The sequence below is a fragment of the Chiroxiphia lanceolata genome, chromosome 7, assembly GCF_009829145.1.
Source record: "Chiroxiphia lanceolata isolate bChiLan1 chromosome 7, bChiLan1.pri, whole genome shotgun sequence".
Taxonomy (NCBI): domain Eukaryota; kingdom Metazoa; phylum Chordata; class Aves; order Passeriformes; family Pipridae; genus Chiroxiphia; species Chiroxiphia lanceolata.
In genome coordinates this window covers 28,115,970-28,129,448 of record NC_045643.1, presented here as the reverse complement: position 1 = coordinate 28,129,448, position 13,479 = coordinate 28,115,970, and the positions used below count along the sequence as shown (strand labels likewise).

At 41.0% G+C, this 13,479-nt stretch overlaps 1 protein-coding gene across 2 annotated transcripts; it reads right to left on the bottom strand.

Moving 5' to 3' along the window:
• Nucleotides 1-206: 206 nt before the first annotated feature.
• Nucleotides 207-13,403, bottom strand: EAF2 (ELL associated factor 2). Of its 2 annotated transcripts, none has more exons than XM_032693666.1 (6): nt 13,232-13,403; nt 10,833-10,927; nt 10,021-10,162; nt 9,159-9,302; nt 5,542-5,808; nt 207-1,044 (listed from the first exon to the last, which is right to left on the bottom strand). In XM_032693666.1, the coding sequence occupies exons 1-6, from the start codon at nt 13,332-13,334 to the stop codon at nt 998-1,000; spliced, it is 798 nt and encodes a 265-aa protein (XP_032549557.1). In that variant the 5' UTR covers nt 13,335-13,403; the 3' UTR covers nt 207-997. The 2 variants fall into 2 exon arrangements, with proteins under 2 accessions (XP_032549557.1, XP_032549555.1); XM_032693664.1 differs by having other exon boundaries at nt 9,159-9,304; nt 10,025-10,162.
• Nucleotides 13,404-13,479: the final 76 nt, after the last annotated feature.

Below are 13,479 nucleotides of genomic sequence, written 5' to 3'. Positions count from 1 at the left end.
CTTGAACCACCATAAACTTTTGGTGAGCTCTTACTAAGCTCATCTCAGTGTAGCAAAAGCAACAAACACTTGAGTCTTGCAGACAGGGTGGGGAGTCCGTATTAGCTACCATTTCACTGCTTTATTTCTTTGCCTGACCTCTTCACTTCACTACTTTAGGTAGAAAGTGGAGTTCTTAACCAGTAAAAACAGCATCTGACACATGAAAATGATAAATATTTGCTTTATTAAATTACTTTTATACTTTTACAAAGAAATTTTCTGATTTCCGTTACAGAATCAAATGAAGGAAATTCATTGCTGTCTCTGCAGTTACCTAAATTTAGATACAAAAAGGTTGTAAAAAGACCAGCCTACTCAAGTTACATAAAAAAGGCAGAGAATAGACAAGTTCCTTTAGGAATCTTGAGGCTCAGAAATATAAAGTCCCATAATACAATGAAATTAAGAATTCAGCAATGTGTTGAACAATTGTAAACTGTAACTGCACTAGTGGACCACATTATTCAGCAGTTTCCTTAAAGGTATGAACTGTGAACTGAACAAAAAGTGTAGCTGACACAGCAGACCTCATTTAGTTGTTCTCCCTTTCACTCCCTCCAAGTCAAAGTTGTCAGATCAGCATTTAAATGATAGGAAGGAAACTTGCCTCCATAAATATCAGAAATTTCTCCATTCCATAGCTATTTATATAAAGTAACTAGCTGTTACAAATCAGTTTCAAGTAAAACAGGTGGCTGAGGCAAAAATAATCAAAATCAGATCATACACAATTTTACTGTAAATACAGTAATTTGAAGATAAACACATAACCATAGCACTGACAGGATATCAATGCTGCTCTATCATAGACATGATGTATCAGTAGAAAATTAGGATGTCTATTATCAAAATTGAGGACATTCATTCCAGTCTCTGGTAATCTAATCTTAGTGCAAAACAGATGCTAAGACATATTTAGCAAAAAAAGGTGATACATTTAAGGCCAGAAAGTTGTTCAGTCATCACTGTCGCTTCCAGATTCACTCAGCTGCAAGTCATTTCCTAGAAGAGAGAGTCATCATATTAGTCATTTTCAAGGAAATAATTTTCTTCTTTCAAGATATTCCCTTTCCCAATTAAAAAGGCTTACAAAAGCTAATACTCAGGTCAGGGAGATTGGACTAGACAATCTTTAAAGGTTCCTTCTAACCCAAACTATTGTATGGTAAGAGAATAAATAGGTGTAGAACCAAATTCCCCAGTGACAGAACTTCGGAGAGATCCCTTTCCTACAATTTTAAAACCTTGGGCAAGGAAGCCATTAGCTTATTTGCACAAATGCATTTATTTAATATCACCAGATCACAAAAGACAACACCTAGCTATCTCTGCCACCCACATTTTCATGCTTCATAAGTGGGAAAACTGCTGGCGAATGCAGTTTTGTGAAAAACAAGTTGTTGGGGTTTTTTTGAAACACATCTGAATGCTACTCGGCTGTGCTTGAAAACAGAGTGGTGTCTCAATCAAGAAGAGCAGCTCTTTGACACAGCATTTAAAGATGTATCAGTGACCTACTATTTCAAACTGGTTTTGGAACAAGTGAAGAAACAAAACATCAAAAGAAATTTTACACAGCACTTTAATTTGGTGGCTATATATATGTATTTTTCAAAATGAGGAAGTAAGAAGAAAGAGTACATTGTGCTTGCCATGGATGTCCATAAGCTCAGGGGGTAGAAATGAGGGAATCTTCCCAGGATGACAGATAACTCACAAAAAATACAGCAGCGTGCTATACACAATCTACATTATATCTAGCAACTTCCCACACGTTTTTAAGAGTCTGTGCCAACTAGTATGCTTTTACTCACACCTCCCTTGCCAAACAGCCATTACAAAAGAAGAAGAGAAAAAAAACAAAACAGGAATTCATCTCAGGTTGTGCAGAAATGGCCTGAAAAGCAAAGCAAAAATCACTGAAACTGAGAAAACTGAGTTGGCACACTATTTTCACTTGCCCTCTCCTCAGCTGCAGCACCCTCCACAGATCCCTTTTGCAGATGGGTGAAAAAGTAACCTCAAGGGGGTAAACCCCACAAGACACTCAGATTGGATCTTTTGTTCTCAGGCATATCATTTCTGCCAGAACACTGGAGTCTTTAACATGGCTGCATTTAGCCTTCCTTTGTTTTCCACTATGTCATCACTAAAGCTTAGAAAGTGGTACATGTTTCTCTGCAACAAAACAAAACCACTTTATTATAAGATAAGAATAGTGAACATGGCTGTTTCCATCAATCTTTAAAGTACTACTGTAGACAATTCTTTCATTTCCATCTCTCTATATAGACAAAATTTACAGCTGTATTATTTTAAGATAAAATTTAAAAATCAATTTAGAAAGAACAAAATCAAGTTATTTGTCAATAACTATTCAGAACAGTTTAATATCCTAAAAAGTAGTACTTCAAGACAGAGAATGGTATTGGTAAATTAAACTCATGTATTTATCACTCAAAGGAGAACTATACTGTATTCTTAGAAATCCCAGCCCTGTTATGCACTACCTACTTTAGGAGAGGACAGGGAGTGTGAACAAGAAGATAACCCTCCAAATACTGTTTCTGCAGCCTTCAAAAGTTATTTCAACATAGTTAATAGAAATTACACCAACCCTGTAACACCAGCCAAAAATATCAGTGCTTGTGAAAACTAGCAGATGGGAAAGCAAGAACTCCAAGTTCCAGAGGCAGAAATAATATGTTAGGATTTACTTTAGGGTAAACTTTCTGCCCCATTTTTATAACCCTACCTCCAAAAAACACCTTCAGAGAGATGGCAAAATAATACAGTCTAGAGCTGGCAGATTTCAATGGATTTGGTGCAAAGACAGAAAGCTCGTTTAATGCGGACTCTGAAGAAACTCTGTTGTACTTATGGGGCAGCAGTGAAATGGGGAAAAACAGTTGAATTCAGTTTTCACAGTGCCAGTTGCTTATTAGCAATATTAATTGGGGAAATAGATTGCACTGCAAATTACAACATTTCCTATGCTTTTAAATTGGTGAATATAATATATTCAACTGAATTCTTGCCAGTTAGAGGGGACAGGGAAACTCATAGGAGTGATCCGTGTTTCACAGACCTTAGTGGTCACAGCAACACCAAACTAATACAAGGGAAAATTATTTCTTGACTAGCTGCTTGTACCAGCACCAAGTATAAAAAGAAGTGAAGTTGTGCCGAATACTATGTACATAACACAAGGCCCCAAAATAGCCCATCTATGCTGGGTTTTCTTTGGAAAGTTACTTTGTTTAACATAACCGTGGTTAAAACAAAAAGTAGACATAAAGCAACATATGATCAAATATTCATGAAGAACAGATTCATTAGTGCCACCATTTACTAACTTTGTTATAAGGCAAGTTGTGAGCCTACATAACCAGCTTCTGAAGGTAGAAAGGGGGTGAGGGGCAATCTCGACCCCTAGATTCCTGGAGAGGTAGATATGTGTATCTGACAGAAGTATTTGGTTACCATGCTCTAGACACCACCTCCTCCATTTTCCAAGTTCCACAAAACCTCAGCTGTATAATTTCTACATGCCAGATGAAACTCAGCTCTCTAAGCCTTCCTCCAGCCTTTTGCCTGTGCCCAGCAAGTCAGAGGAAAGCTTCACTAATTAATCAGTATGGCCCTGACTCTACAGAGGTGCACAAACACTAGTCACAGACATAAGCAGGCAAACCTTAAAACAAGATTAGACAAGCAAACAGCTTATGCTGACATCTGTTGATTCAATATTTTATTTTTGCAGAACATTATTTGAGATGGAAGAAATGACTGTACAGAATCCCAACGGAGAACTTTTGCCACTCAAACTAGAACAATGCGATATCCATTCAGTTTCTCCAGGTTTCACTCTCCTGCCAAATTCCCTCAGCAAGGGAGCTAGAGAAAAGCATCCTCCTTGAAAGTAACTATTTTGATCTTTACCTAGTTGAAGTGTCTTGTATTAACTGCACTGGAGTTGGGGATGGAATCATTTTAAGCAGTACCAGATCTGTAGCCATAACAGAAGGAAATGGCATTAAGCTCAAGAGCCGGGAGAGCTCAGAGGCCTGAGGCTACAGGCAGAGGTTCTACCTCTCAACGTGGTTCTCAAGCACCACCAAGCCACCAGCTTCCCCTGGAACAGTTTTGATGTTGTCATGTTTTAAGCAGCGTTTTCTCACTATGACTGCTGGAACTGGTGGACTTGGCCACCTGTACTTGTAAATGTATTTCTCACTGGAAGCTTTGCCAGCTGGGATTCTGTCACTGGGGATCGAGCTTAATCTCGTTTTCATAACAGTTTTATTTAAAGCATGGAGAATGGGAAATCACATTTGTGAATAAGGGTTGAAATAAATGGCACCCTAAAGTTGTGCAAATTGTAAACACGAAGACATTGTTCTCTGCAGCGACAGCAAAATGAAAGCAGCATTTAGTCCTTTGCACATGAAGTCACAGGACTTTTCAGTCTGATCTTATCTGTTAATGCAGTACATAATTAAATATCTATGCAGGTTATTTAAGTATTTAAATACTAACTAAAAAAAAAAAAAAAAAAAAAGAAAAAATCCCCTGTTCATGTTATCCATTAAGGGCTGAAATAAAAGTAGATCTGCCAGTGTCTAAAATTTCAGTGTAACAAGCTTACATATAAATGATAAACCTTAAAGATCTTAGGCTGCAAACCCAGGTTGATGGGAATCTCTTCAAACTAAGAGCCAGCAGCTAAGCACTTAATTAAAAATGTAGTCATTTCGGAAGAGTAACCATAGGTGAGTACTCACTTCTGTGTCTGAGTATTTCTGCTATTTAGGTAGTGAACTTAAGATTCTCTACCTAGTGGATTTTTTTATTTTTTTTTATGTGAGAGTTTTCCAAACTCTCCTTTTTGGAATACACTGAGCACTCAATTCCAGGCTGTGTAGCAACCACTCTGGAACATAAGAGCTACTCTTCAAATTAAATCTGTAGTTGCCTGAATGGGTGGAATAAGATAATATCACCTGAAAGCAAATTGCCTCTGTCCTTATATGCAAAGGACAGTTTTACCATGCTGTCCAGTGGAACACTGCCATGAATAATAGTAACTGACATGTCTAAGAATACACCATCTCTTCTCTAACTCAGAGTATTGTGGCCATAGTATCTTTCTGATAATTCTACCCAAGAAATTGTAAGCATATGTTTTGGGAATGCCTTGTTAGTTCAATTATTTTCAATACAAAATTGCTGTTCTCCAGTCCTAATGCATAGAACTGGAGGGAAGCCAGAAGAGTTTAGGAAATACTTTCAACTGCGTCAGCTTTAATTTAATATCTCTGGGGACCACAAACCTTCTAGCCCACTGTCTAATTCAGCCTGCTGCTGAACAATCAAACCCTAGCATCACTTCCCACAGTTTTAATTATAACAGAGACATACTTAAAAACAATATGGTTTCCTTTCAGAATCTTGATGTCTGGAACTGTGCACTAAGAAAAGAACAGCCTTTGTACTTACGTAGTGTATTCATCATATGACCACTGCTCTCTTGGGATCTGTTATGACTGGCATCTTTGTCAGGAACAGCCTGTTGTGGTATGGCAGACACAGTAGGCTGGGGCTGCAAATACGGCATCGACATAGGAAGAGAGGGCTTCATTTCCTCATCTTCAGAATCACTAGAACTATTTTCACTACTTGATGAAGAGGATGAAGAACTTTTAGAGTCAGATGAGCTGTCAGAGCTACTCAGCTGGTCCATGATACTGGCTTCTGCTTTTAGCTCTGCAAACAACATGATTTGTTTCTCAGTTAACATTCACCATAATTGAAATATAAGGAAGAGGGGAAAAAAGAAAAAAAAAAAGAAAAAAAATCAACAGACATCAGGTAAACACACTACAGCACTTGAAAAAAACCCAAACCAAACCCACCAAAACCCTCCAGAACAAAGAAAAGGGCACAGGCAACATCCAGCCTGTCATGTGGTTTTCTTCTCTCATAGTTCAGGCACTTTCTCCCTTTCAATCTAAGCATTAGAACAAGGGTGACTGTGAACCCAAATGCTTAACCCCACATTCCACAGGGTACCACATTCCCACGTAGCCTTTAATTTCCACAACTAGCAAGTCTTCTGTATTTTCCTTAGCACCCCCAAAGATGCCTTTCACTGACTAAAACCTGCAGTTAGAATCACACAGATCAGTCAGCTGTAAGATGTCAGCAGCTGCGCCCAAAATGCCTCCCAGCAGTTCAGCATTACAATCAATACATTTGTTTGGACCATGTGACATTTTGCTCAGAATCAAGTTAAGCATGAAGAATATCCAAAAGAACCATCCACGGTTTATATTAGGAAGATTGCAGCAAATCCTTGTTCTCATTATAGATGTGGAGGTGTGGACCATGCTGCGCAGTATGCATTTTTGATATATAGTAGCTAAGTCCAGCATACAGAGGGCATTAATCTTTGCAGAAGGGTACATGTAATAATTGTGCAAAATATGAGTGCTGAGAGAAGCCTGAAACAGAGCACTGAATCCTGGTGAATGGAGGACTTGAGGAGTTATGCAGTGTACAGAAGTTCATCACTATACAAGATTGTAACTACCCAGACAATCATTCAGGTGATCTTACAAGCACTCGGAATACTCCAAGAACAGCTTTGATAGAGCAGACACAAAAACCAAGTAGGAGAGTGGCTCATCTCACTTCAAATTTACCCAGCACAGGACAGGTTGAAGACAAAAGTCACCAAGACACAAGACAGTGCAGAGCTTAATCAAGAGAAGAAGGGAGAGGAAAATAAAAAAGATTCAACTTCAACACGAACTTCCATGAAGCCTTCCAATTCTGAGTTATCAAAGGCTGGTCAAAAGGAAAGAGACTTAGTCCAGGCTTATCAAAGGTCAGTCTAAAGAAAATGGAGTTCTGGAAAAATGGCACCTGAAATAGTGTAGCTATGGCTACAGGGACAAACCAACCCAATGCCAAGGAAGAAGAGAAACAACAGAAGACCATACCGGCCACCTCAAATATAAGGAGGGGAGCAGAAAGAAAATAAAAATGGAAGCACCTAAGCCTCCTTCTGTTACTAAGCATATGTATAAGAGAACATGATCTACCACCCATCTAGAGCTGTAACTTAACTGAAAGACACCACTCAAGTCCTAAGCATTTAATTCCACTTCCTCCTCAGCAGTGTCTAATATAAGAAAAATTTCAAGTGAATGGCTAATACCAAAAACTGAGGAATAAGACCTCTGGCTTGAATTTTGATGTAATTCAAGCAGACAGAATTTAAATTAAGTATTTTTAACCAATGAGGGAAGGACTGTACGTGTACTAGAGGATAATAGATGATAAAGGCAGAAAGATCTTTTCCCCCACCCCAGAAAACAAAGTTAGTAACAAGTTCCAGGTAGTGTGCTTAAGCAGGAATAGTCAGCTACACAACCATAGGATGAAGAATGATTAAGTGGGCAACACTTCTGAACAGTCTGTGAGTTACAGTGATTCCCACACACTGTTCTACCAGGCTGTGCTGTTGCGAACAGACTTGATACTATTTGGTCTTGTGACACTTTAGACACGATACTATTTGGTCTTTGTGTATAAAGATGAATAGTGCCTGTAAAACAGCCTCCTTGCTCAACTCAGCACTGCTAGAACCTTAGCTGAAACAGTAAATGTGTTTAGGGACTGTACTTCAGCAGGTTTTTGGAATCCTTGTAAGAAAGCTAAAGGAAAGCGACAAATCAGGGATCCAGAAAACTCAACTTCTAAGGAAAGATTGAAGCATTGTTTTTGATAATGAATGGGAAAGACAGAGCAGCTTCTGAGCTCCTGAGTTTCATGGAGGACTACTCAAAAGCAGATGTTCTGTATTGCATGATAAATACGAAAGTAATAATGGGCTTACTGTCAGACTATTTATTAGAAAGAACCTGAGCAGTAACAAGAGCAAAGCCCTGGAACGGCTTGCCAGAGAGTACACAGGATCTGTCAGTGGAAGGCTTCAAGAACAGGTTAAAAATTACATCAGAAATCTGATTTTAGGACAGAAGGATGGACTAGATGACTTAAAAAGGTCCCTATCACCCCTAGTTGTCAATTTTCCTGCATTTGTAGTAGTACTCAAAATTGGACTGGCACTACACAGGAGTTTGATACATGTTGGCAGCCACTTTGCTGACCTGCATGGGTTTGACACCACCACTGCCCCCAAAGCAACAGACCACCAAGAAAAAGCATCAATTCATTCCATGAGCTCAAGTACTCCTTCCCTTTTGCAGCCACAGATGTATTCTAGTACTGTTCTGCAATATAGATTTCTGGTCAGAGCTTAAGACCAAAATGGAAACAAAAACCATCTTCATAATGATACATCTAAAAAAAATCTGTTTAAAGGAATTCAAAACAACTTGGGAGGCAGATGTCAGTTCCAGTCAATGAAACTGCCACCTGTCAGCATTTCTGTAGCAAGTAATTACCACCTGCCATCATCCTTGTCCTCCAAAAGGAAATAAGGCCTCCTATTAAGTGAAATATGAGTGTCATACCAAACCAGAGTCTCTCAAGAAAAGAGCACATAGCACTGCTCAAGGGTTGATTTATGCAGGGTTTTAGCTGTCTTTTTCATTGGAGCCTCATCTTTCACAAGGTTCTATCTGGTAATTTAAAGTGTATTTTGAGTTGTAAAGCACTGTAACCTATGTTTGCTGAGTGCACAGAAAGAAAAAGGAGCAACATCAAACTGGAAGTGACTCAGTTGGTTCCAGTGCCACGATACAATCAACCACATACTTGATTAATGCAGCAGTGGAAGACAGAGACAAGGAGGGAGCAGTGAGACCCTTGTCATTATTAACCCTAATGGTTCACTGTTTTTTTGTCTTGGCAAGTTACAAATGCTGCTTTGTTACCCACTTCAGCCAGAGTGGTCAATTCCATATCAGAGTAAAGTGCTTACATGATCAAACCTCTAATGTATTTAATCTCAAACTAAACAAACAAACAAACACAAACCCAACCAAACAAAAAAACCCCACCACACAAGCAAAAACCTGGGCTCTTATGAACTACTTGCTCGTGAAGAGCAAAGTTCCTGAAACTTCTGTGCCAGTGGAGCTTACCTCGTTCAATATCATCCATAGGAGAAGATGGAAACATTTTTTCTTTTGACGGAGAGTATTTAACGTTGTTGGGAACTTTGGTTGCATTTCGCATTTGCTGCTGTTGCTGCTCGATGCGAGACTGGACTTTACTGCTTCCTTCAGCTCTGTGGGTAAAAGGAAAAGATTTCTAATTGCTACAAGACAAGATGCAAGGAAAAAGGCAGAATACAGAGGATATGGTACAAGGGAATTATTTCTGATGCCTTTCTAAATACTATCATTAGATTCTTAGGTAAGTTATTATACTGGCATAATATTGTTTATAAATGTGGTAAATTTGTTTTTTGATACAGTGCTAATAACTTTATAACACTTTGTCAGTTGATTTGTTTTTATACCTGGCTGCCCAGGATCACTGAATAATAATTGTGCTGGAAGTTACTTACATGGACTCAGCAGCAGGACAAAAAAATTTAAAATCTTGGTATGAGAAAAAACATTAAAATTACTGAAGCCTGTCACAGAATGTATCTTTTTATTTCCTAATTTACAGTCAGAAGACAGTAGGCAAACTACTGTCCAAAGAGGTTTTATTTCTCCCTCCAAAGTCATCAGAAAATAGTTACTATTTCTCTCAATAATGTAACAGGTTTTGGTTAACAAAAAAATAAATTCCCATTTCTTTTGCAGTCAAGACTCGAAAGCTGTGAAGTCAGTGTGCTGAGAGAGCAGGCTTTTCACTCCTTTAAATGAGGCCAGGTACTTTCTAAAATTATGTTTTGCTAAAAATAGTAATGGGTAGTTACATATCTCAATTTAGGCCCATTAACAAATCGATTTTCACAATGAGTAAAGCGCAGTTGTTTCTCTTGTAAATCACCCACCTGGTTTTTTTTCACAGTGATGTTGCTACTAAGTTTCTCTAGGCGACATTCTCCAGTGTCATGGTTGATAATTAAGATACATTCTTTTAGGTAAGGCTTCTTTGAGCCCTTGAACACAGTCACTGGTGGAGTTGAGCCCTATTAAATCAGAAGTCCAGTAAGTGTTACTCCTATAATCTTTCTTAGAAACAGCAATCCATCAGTGATGGCAAGTTCACTACAAGTGATCATTTCTAGCCTATAAAAATGTTACTGTTAATTTAAATCAGATTCACAGTAGCCATATCCAAAAGCAGCCGGTATTTGACTGGAATGGGATTTCACTCAGCTTAGCTTAGTTTGAAACTGATTAAACGCTTATTTCCCAAGGCGAGCAGGCTCCCTGTAGGACTCCTTTCACCAAAAGGGTTTCAGTTCCCATATCAGGAGAGCAGTAAAGCATGGCAGGTAGTAAATTTTCCCTTTCCAGTCTTTCCTGCTTTAGAACTGCGCTAGAGCAATAAATACCAAGGGGAAACTTGCACTGCCAACATACACATGAAGCTTTTCTGAGTACGCAACGCTTTGGGTCATCCTACAGCATATTTCCAATGTGGCCAACACACTTAAAGTTACAGTGCAGCTGCTTAACCTTTGGGTCTTCTGTAGTTTTACATTCCTAGAGCAATTGTTTTTCTACTCTGAAAATCACACAGGCAGCTCTGAAACAGCACTGAAACTTTATACCCTTCCATATTCAGGATATATACTTATGACAACAAAATAAATCACTCCCTTAGGCCCACCACTCCTCAGCCACCCCACTCACCTCAATATTTGGCAGCGTTATTGTCACCTGTTCACCTTTGCCAACTTCAAGGTCTCCTTCACAGGACATATCGATAGATGCAGGCTTAAAATCATCTAAATATAAAAACAAATTGGATTATTTACAGGCTTTTCAGGCATCTTATAAATGTAGACACCATTTAATTGCAGTTGGAGGCTACTAAGTTAAAGCCTTTTTTTGCTGGTGTATCATCTACTATTCTCCTGAGCAGATAATTCCATAAGTCAGTACAATTCAAAGTCAAGCTGCTTTTCTCAAGATTCAATATAAGTGTTTAAAACCTTTTGGTTAAGATTAGAAAAATTATTTTAGGTTTTAATGGATAAAGAGGCTGAACAAGCTGTGACATATTTCAAAGCATAAATCCTTACATAATTATTTTCGGAAGAATCAATAAATAGTTCTTGAAAATGTTGATCCCAAACATGGGAGATGTAGACAAGTGACTGAAAATGCAAAGAACAATATCAATTTTCAATATCCATTTCTGACTTTATTACAACGTGTATGTCAGAAGCTGACCAAACCTTGGAGTTTCAGTATAGTTATTTTTGTCACAAGTGAAATTACTTCCCAATTTAACATTAGCTTCCTTTTTGTCTTTTTCAACATCTGAAGTATTGGTTTAAATAAGTTTTAAAGAAAAGAAGGTATTAATTTCTGATCCTTTTCAAAAAATGTGAGACATGGAAAACGAGCGGCTCTGCCTCAGCACGGCAGCTCTGTTACATACCATTATCTACAAAGTATTATTTCCACCACAAATGAATTGGGAAAGGCTACAGTCAAAAGGCTGCCTGCGCTGATCTAGGGAGACGGGGTGGCAACAAGCGGCTCTACGAGGCCTCTGGTAACATATGTGGGGTTGAATCCGCGGCTCCAGGTAACGCAGGGGCAGTGTCGCACCCCGGGATGCCGGTGCCCTGCCCCGCACACGGACCGAGGCGTGGAGGGGACCCGTCAGCCGGCACACGCTCCTCGCCTCGCAACCTGCCCCGTCTGGCGCTGCTGGTCACCGGCGGCGGCACTCCTGTGGCTGGGGAGCTTCCCAGTTCCACAACTCGGCCTGCAGCCACGGGCCAGGTGGCACAGACCACAGCTGGGAAGCGTGGCTCCAGCCTGCACACCAGCCGGGCAGGAAAACCAGGCTGCAGGAGCTGGTGGGCAGGACCGTGCGCGCAGCAGGAGGCTCGGAGCTGACACACAGGTAACAGCCCCTGCTAACCTTGTTTAGGGCAAATCCCCACGTGTTGTCTCACAGGGTCAAGCATACAGCAGTTGCAAAGTTTCTCATCAAATCAGAGAATGTTTGCTTTATTTAGGACACGGCCATTGGACTGTTAATACCTGAGAAAATTAAGGTACTGATACTGCCGATCTTAACTTCTAACCAGCTGTTGTCTTCCCTTTTTTTTGTTAACAAAAACGTCAGGTGTCCGAGGATATTTCTGCATGTGCTTTTGATAGAACTGGTGAACGTGCCAGTTTCTATGTCTCATTTGTTGGAAAGGAAGAGAGATTTCAAAACAGATTTCAGAACAAATCATCAAATTACAAGAGTCAGCAAGAAACTGTAGGGGTAGGAGGTACCAGATGTGGTGGTTAGTCCTTTTTAAAATTAGGGCAAATTTCAAGCTGCAGCACTTGTTTAAATTCATTTATAGGTTTTTCCCCTTCCACAGTCGAAGACAATCCTCTGTAAACGCCTTTCCCTTTGCTCACAAGGAGCAAATTGACCCTCTCACACACAGGACACCCTCCAGAGAACATACGCAGGACTGAATCTTGGGGATCGGTCTATAAATAACCAGACAACAAAACCAGAAGCAGCAGTCCTAAATTACCAGGACTATAATCCTGGGAGCATTTGTTTCCTAGCTACCCTCAGAATCTTTGAGCACACACCTCTCTAGATAGTAATTATGTACTCAGGGAGGGTGCACTGGCTCCGTGATTAACGCTGCCTGCCTGTAACCTTTGATTGCTGAATTGTACGGAACTTCTGAAAACTCGGCGCAAGGGAAGAGGGCAGAGCCAGAGCTTCTGCTCAGCTCGGCTTCCAACAGAACCTCAGGGAGACATGTGGAAAAGGCATGAAAAGCGAAGTTAGTGTCCAGAGGGTGGCGAGGGGCAGCTCTGCGATACAATGGCCGTTCGTGCTCCAGCACCGACTGAACCTGCACCGCGCTCGTCCCGAAACCCCGGATCAGCACCGCACGGCACTCAGCTCCTAGCTGCAGCCCCGAATCCCGGGAAGAAGGCAGCCATCGGGCCGGCAAGGCCAGGCCAGGCCAGGCCACCCCCGTCCCTCAGGGCACCGCGAGGACAAACAGCCGGGCCCCCTCCCCGGCCCCCTGAGGGGCTACCCCAGCACTCACAGCGGACAGTGTGGAAGGCGCAGCGCGGCTGCTTCTCGAAGCTCTCTCCCAGGTTCAGCACCCGCGCCTTGGGGTCGTAGAGCGAAGGGACCGCTCCGTTCATCGCGGCGGCGCCTCACACCATGGCGGGCCCCGGGGCCGCCGCCGCCGCCCGCACCGAGCATCCCTCACACCGCCGGACCCGCGGGCCCCGCCCACGCCGCCTCCCATAGGTCATCGCCGCCCCAGCCCCGCCCTGCCCGAGCTCC

Coding starts and splice junctions, on each gene's coding strand:
- EAF2 (XM_032693666.1), bottom strand. CDS start 13,334: ATGAACGGAGCGGTCCCTTCGCTCTACGACCCCAAGGCGCGGGTGCTG. Junction 10,163..10,832: donor TAACGCTGCCAAATATTGAG/GTGAGTGGGGTG, acceptor CTGATTTAATAG/GGCTCAACTCCACCAGTGAC. Junction 5,809..9,158: donor TATGGATGATATTGAACGAG/GTAAGCTCCACT, acceptor TGTTGTTTGCAG/AGCTAAAAGCAGAAGCCAGT.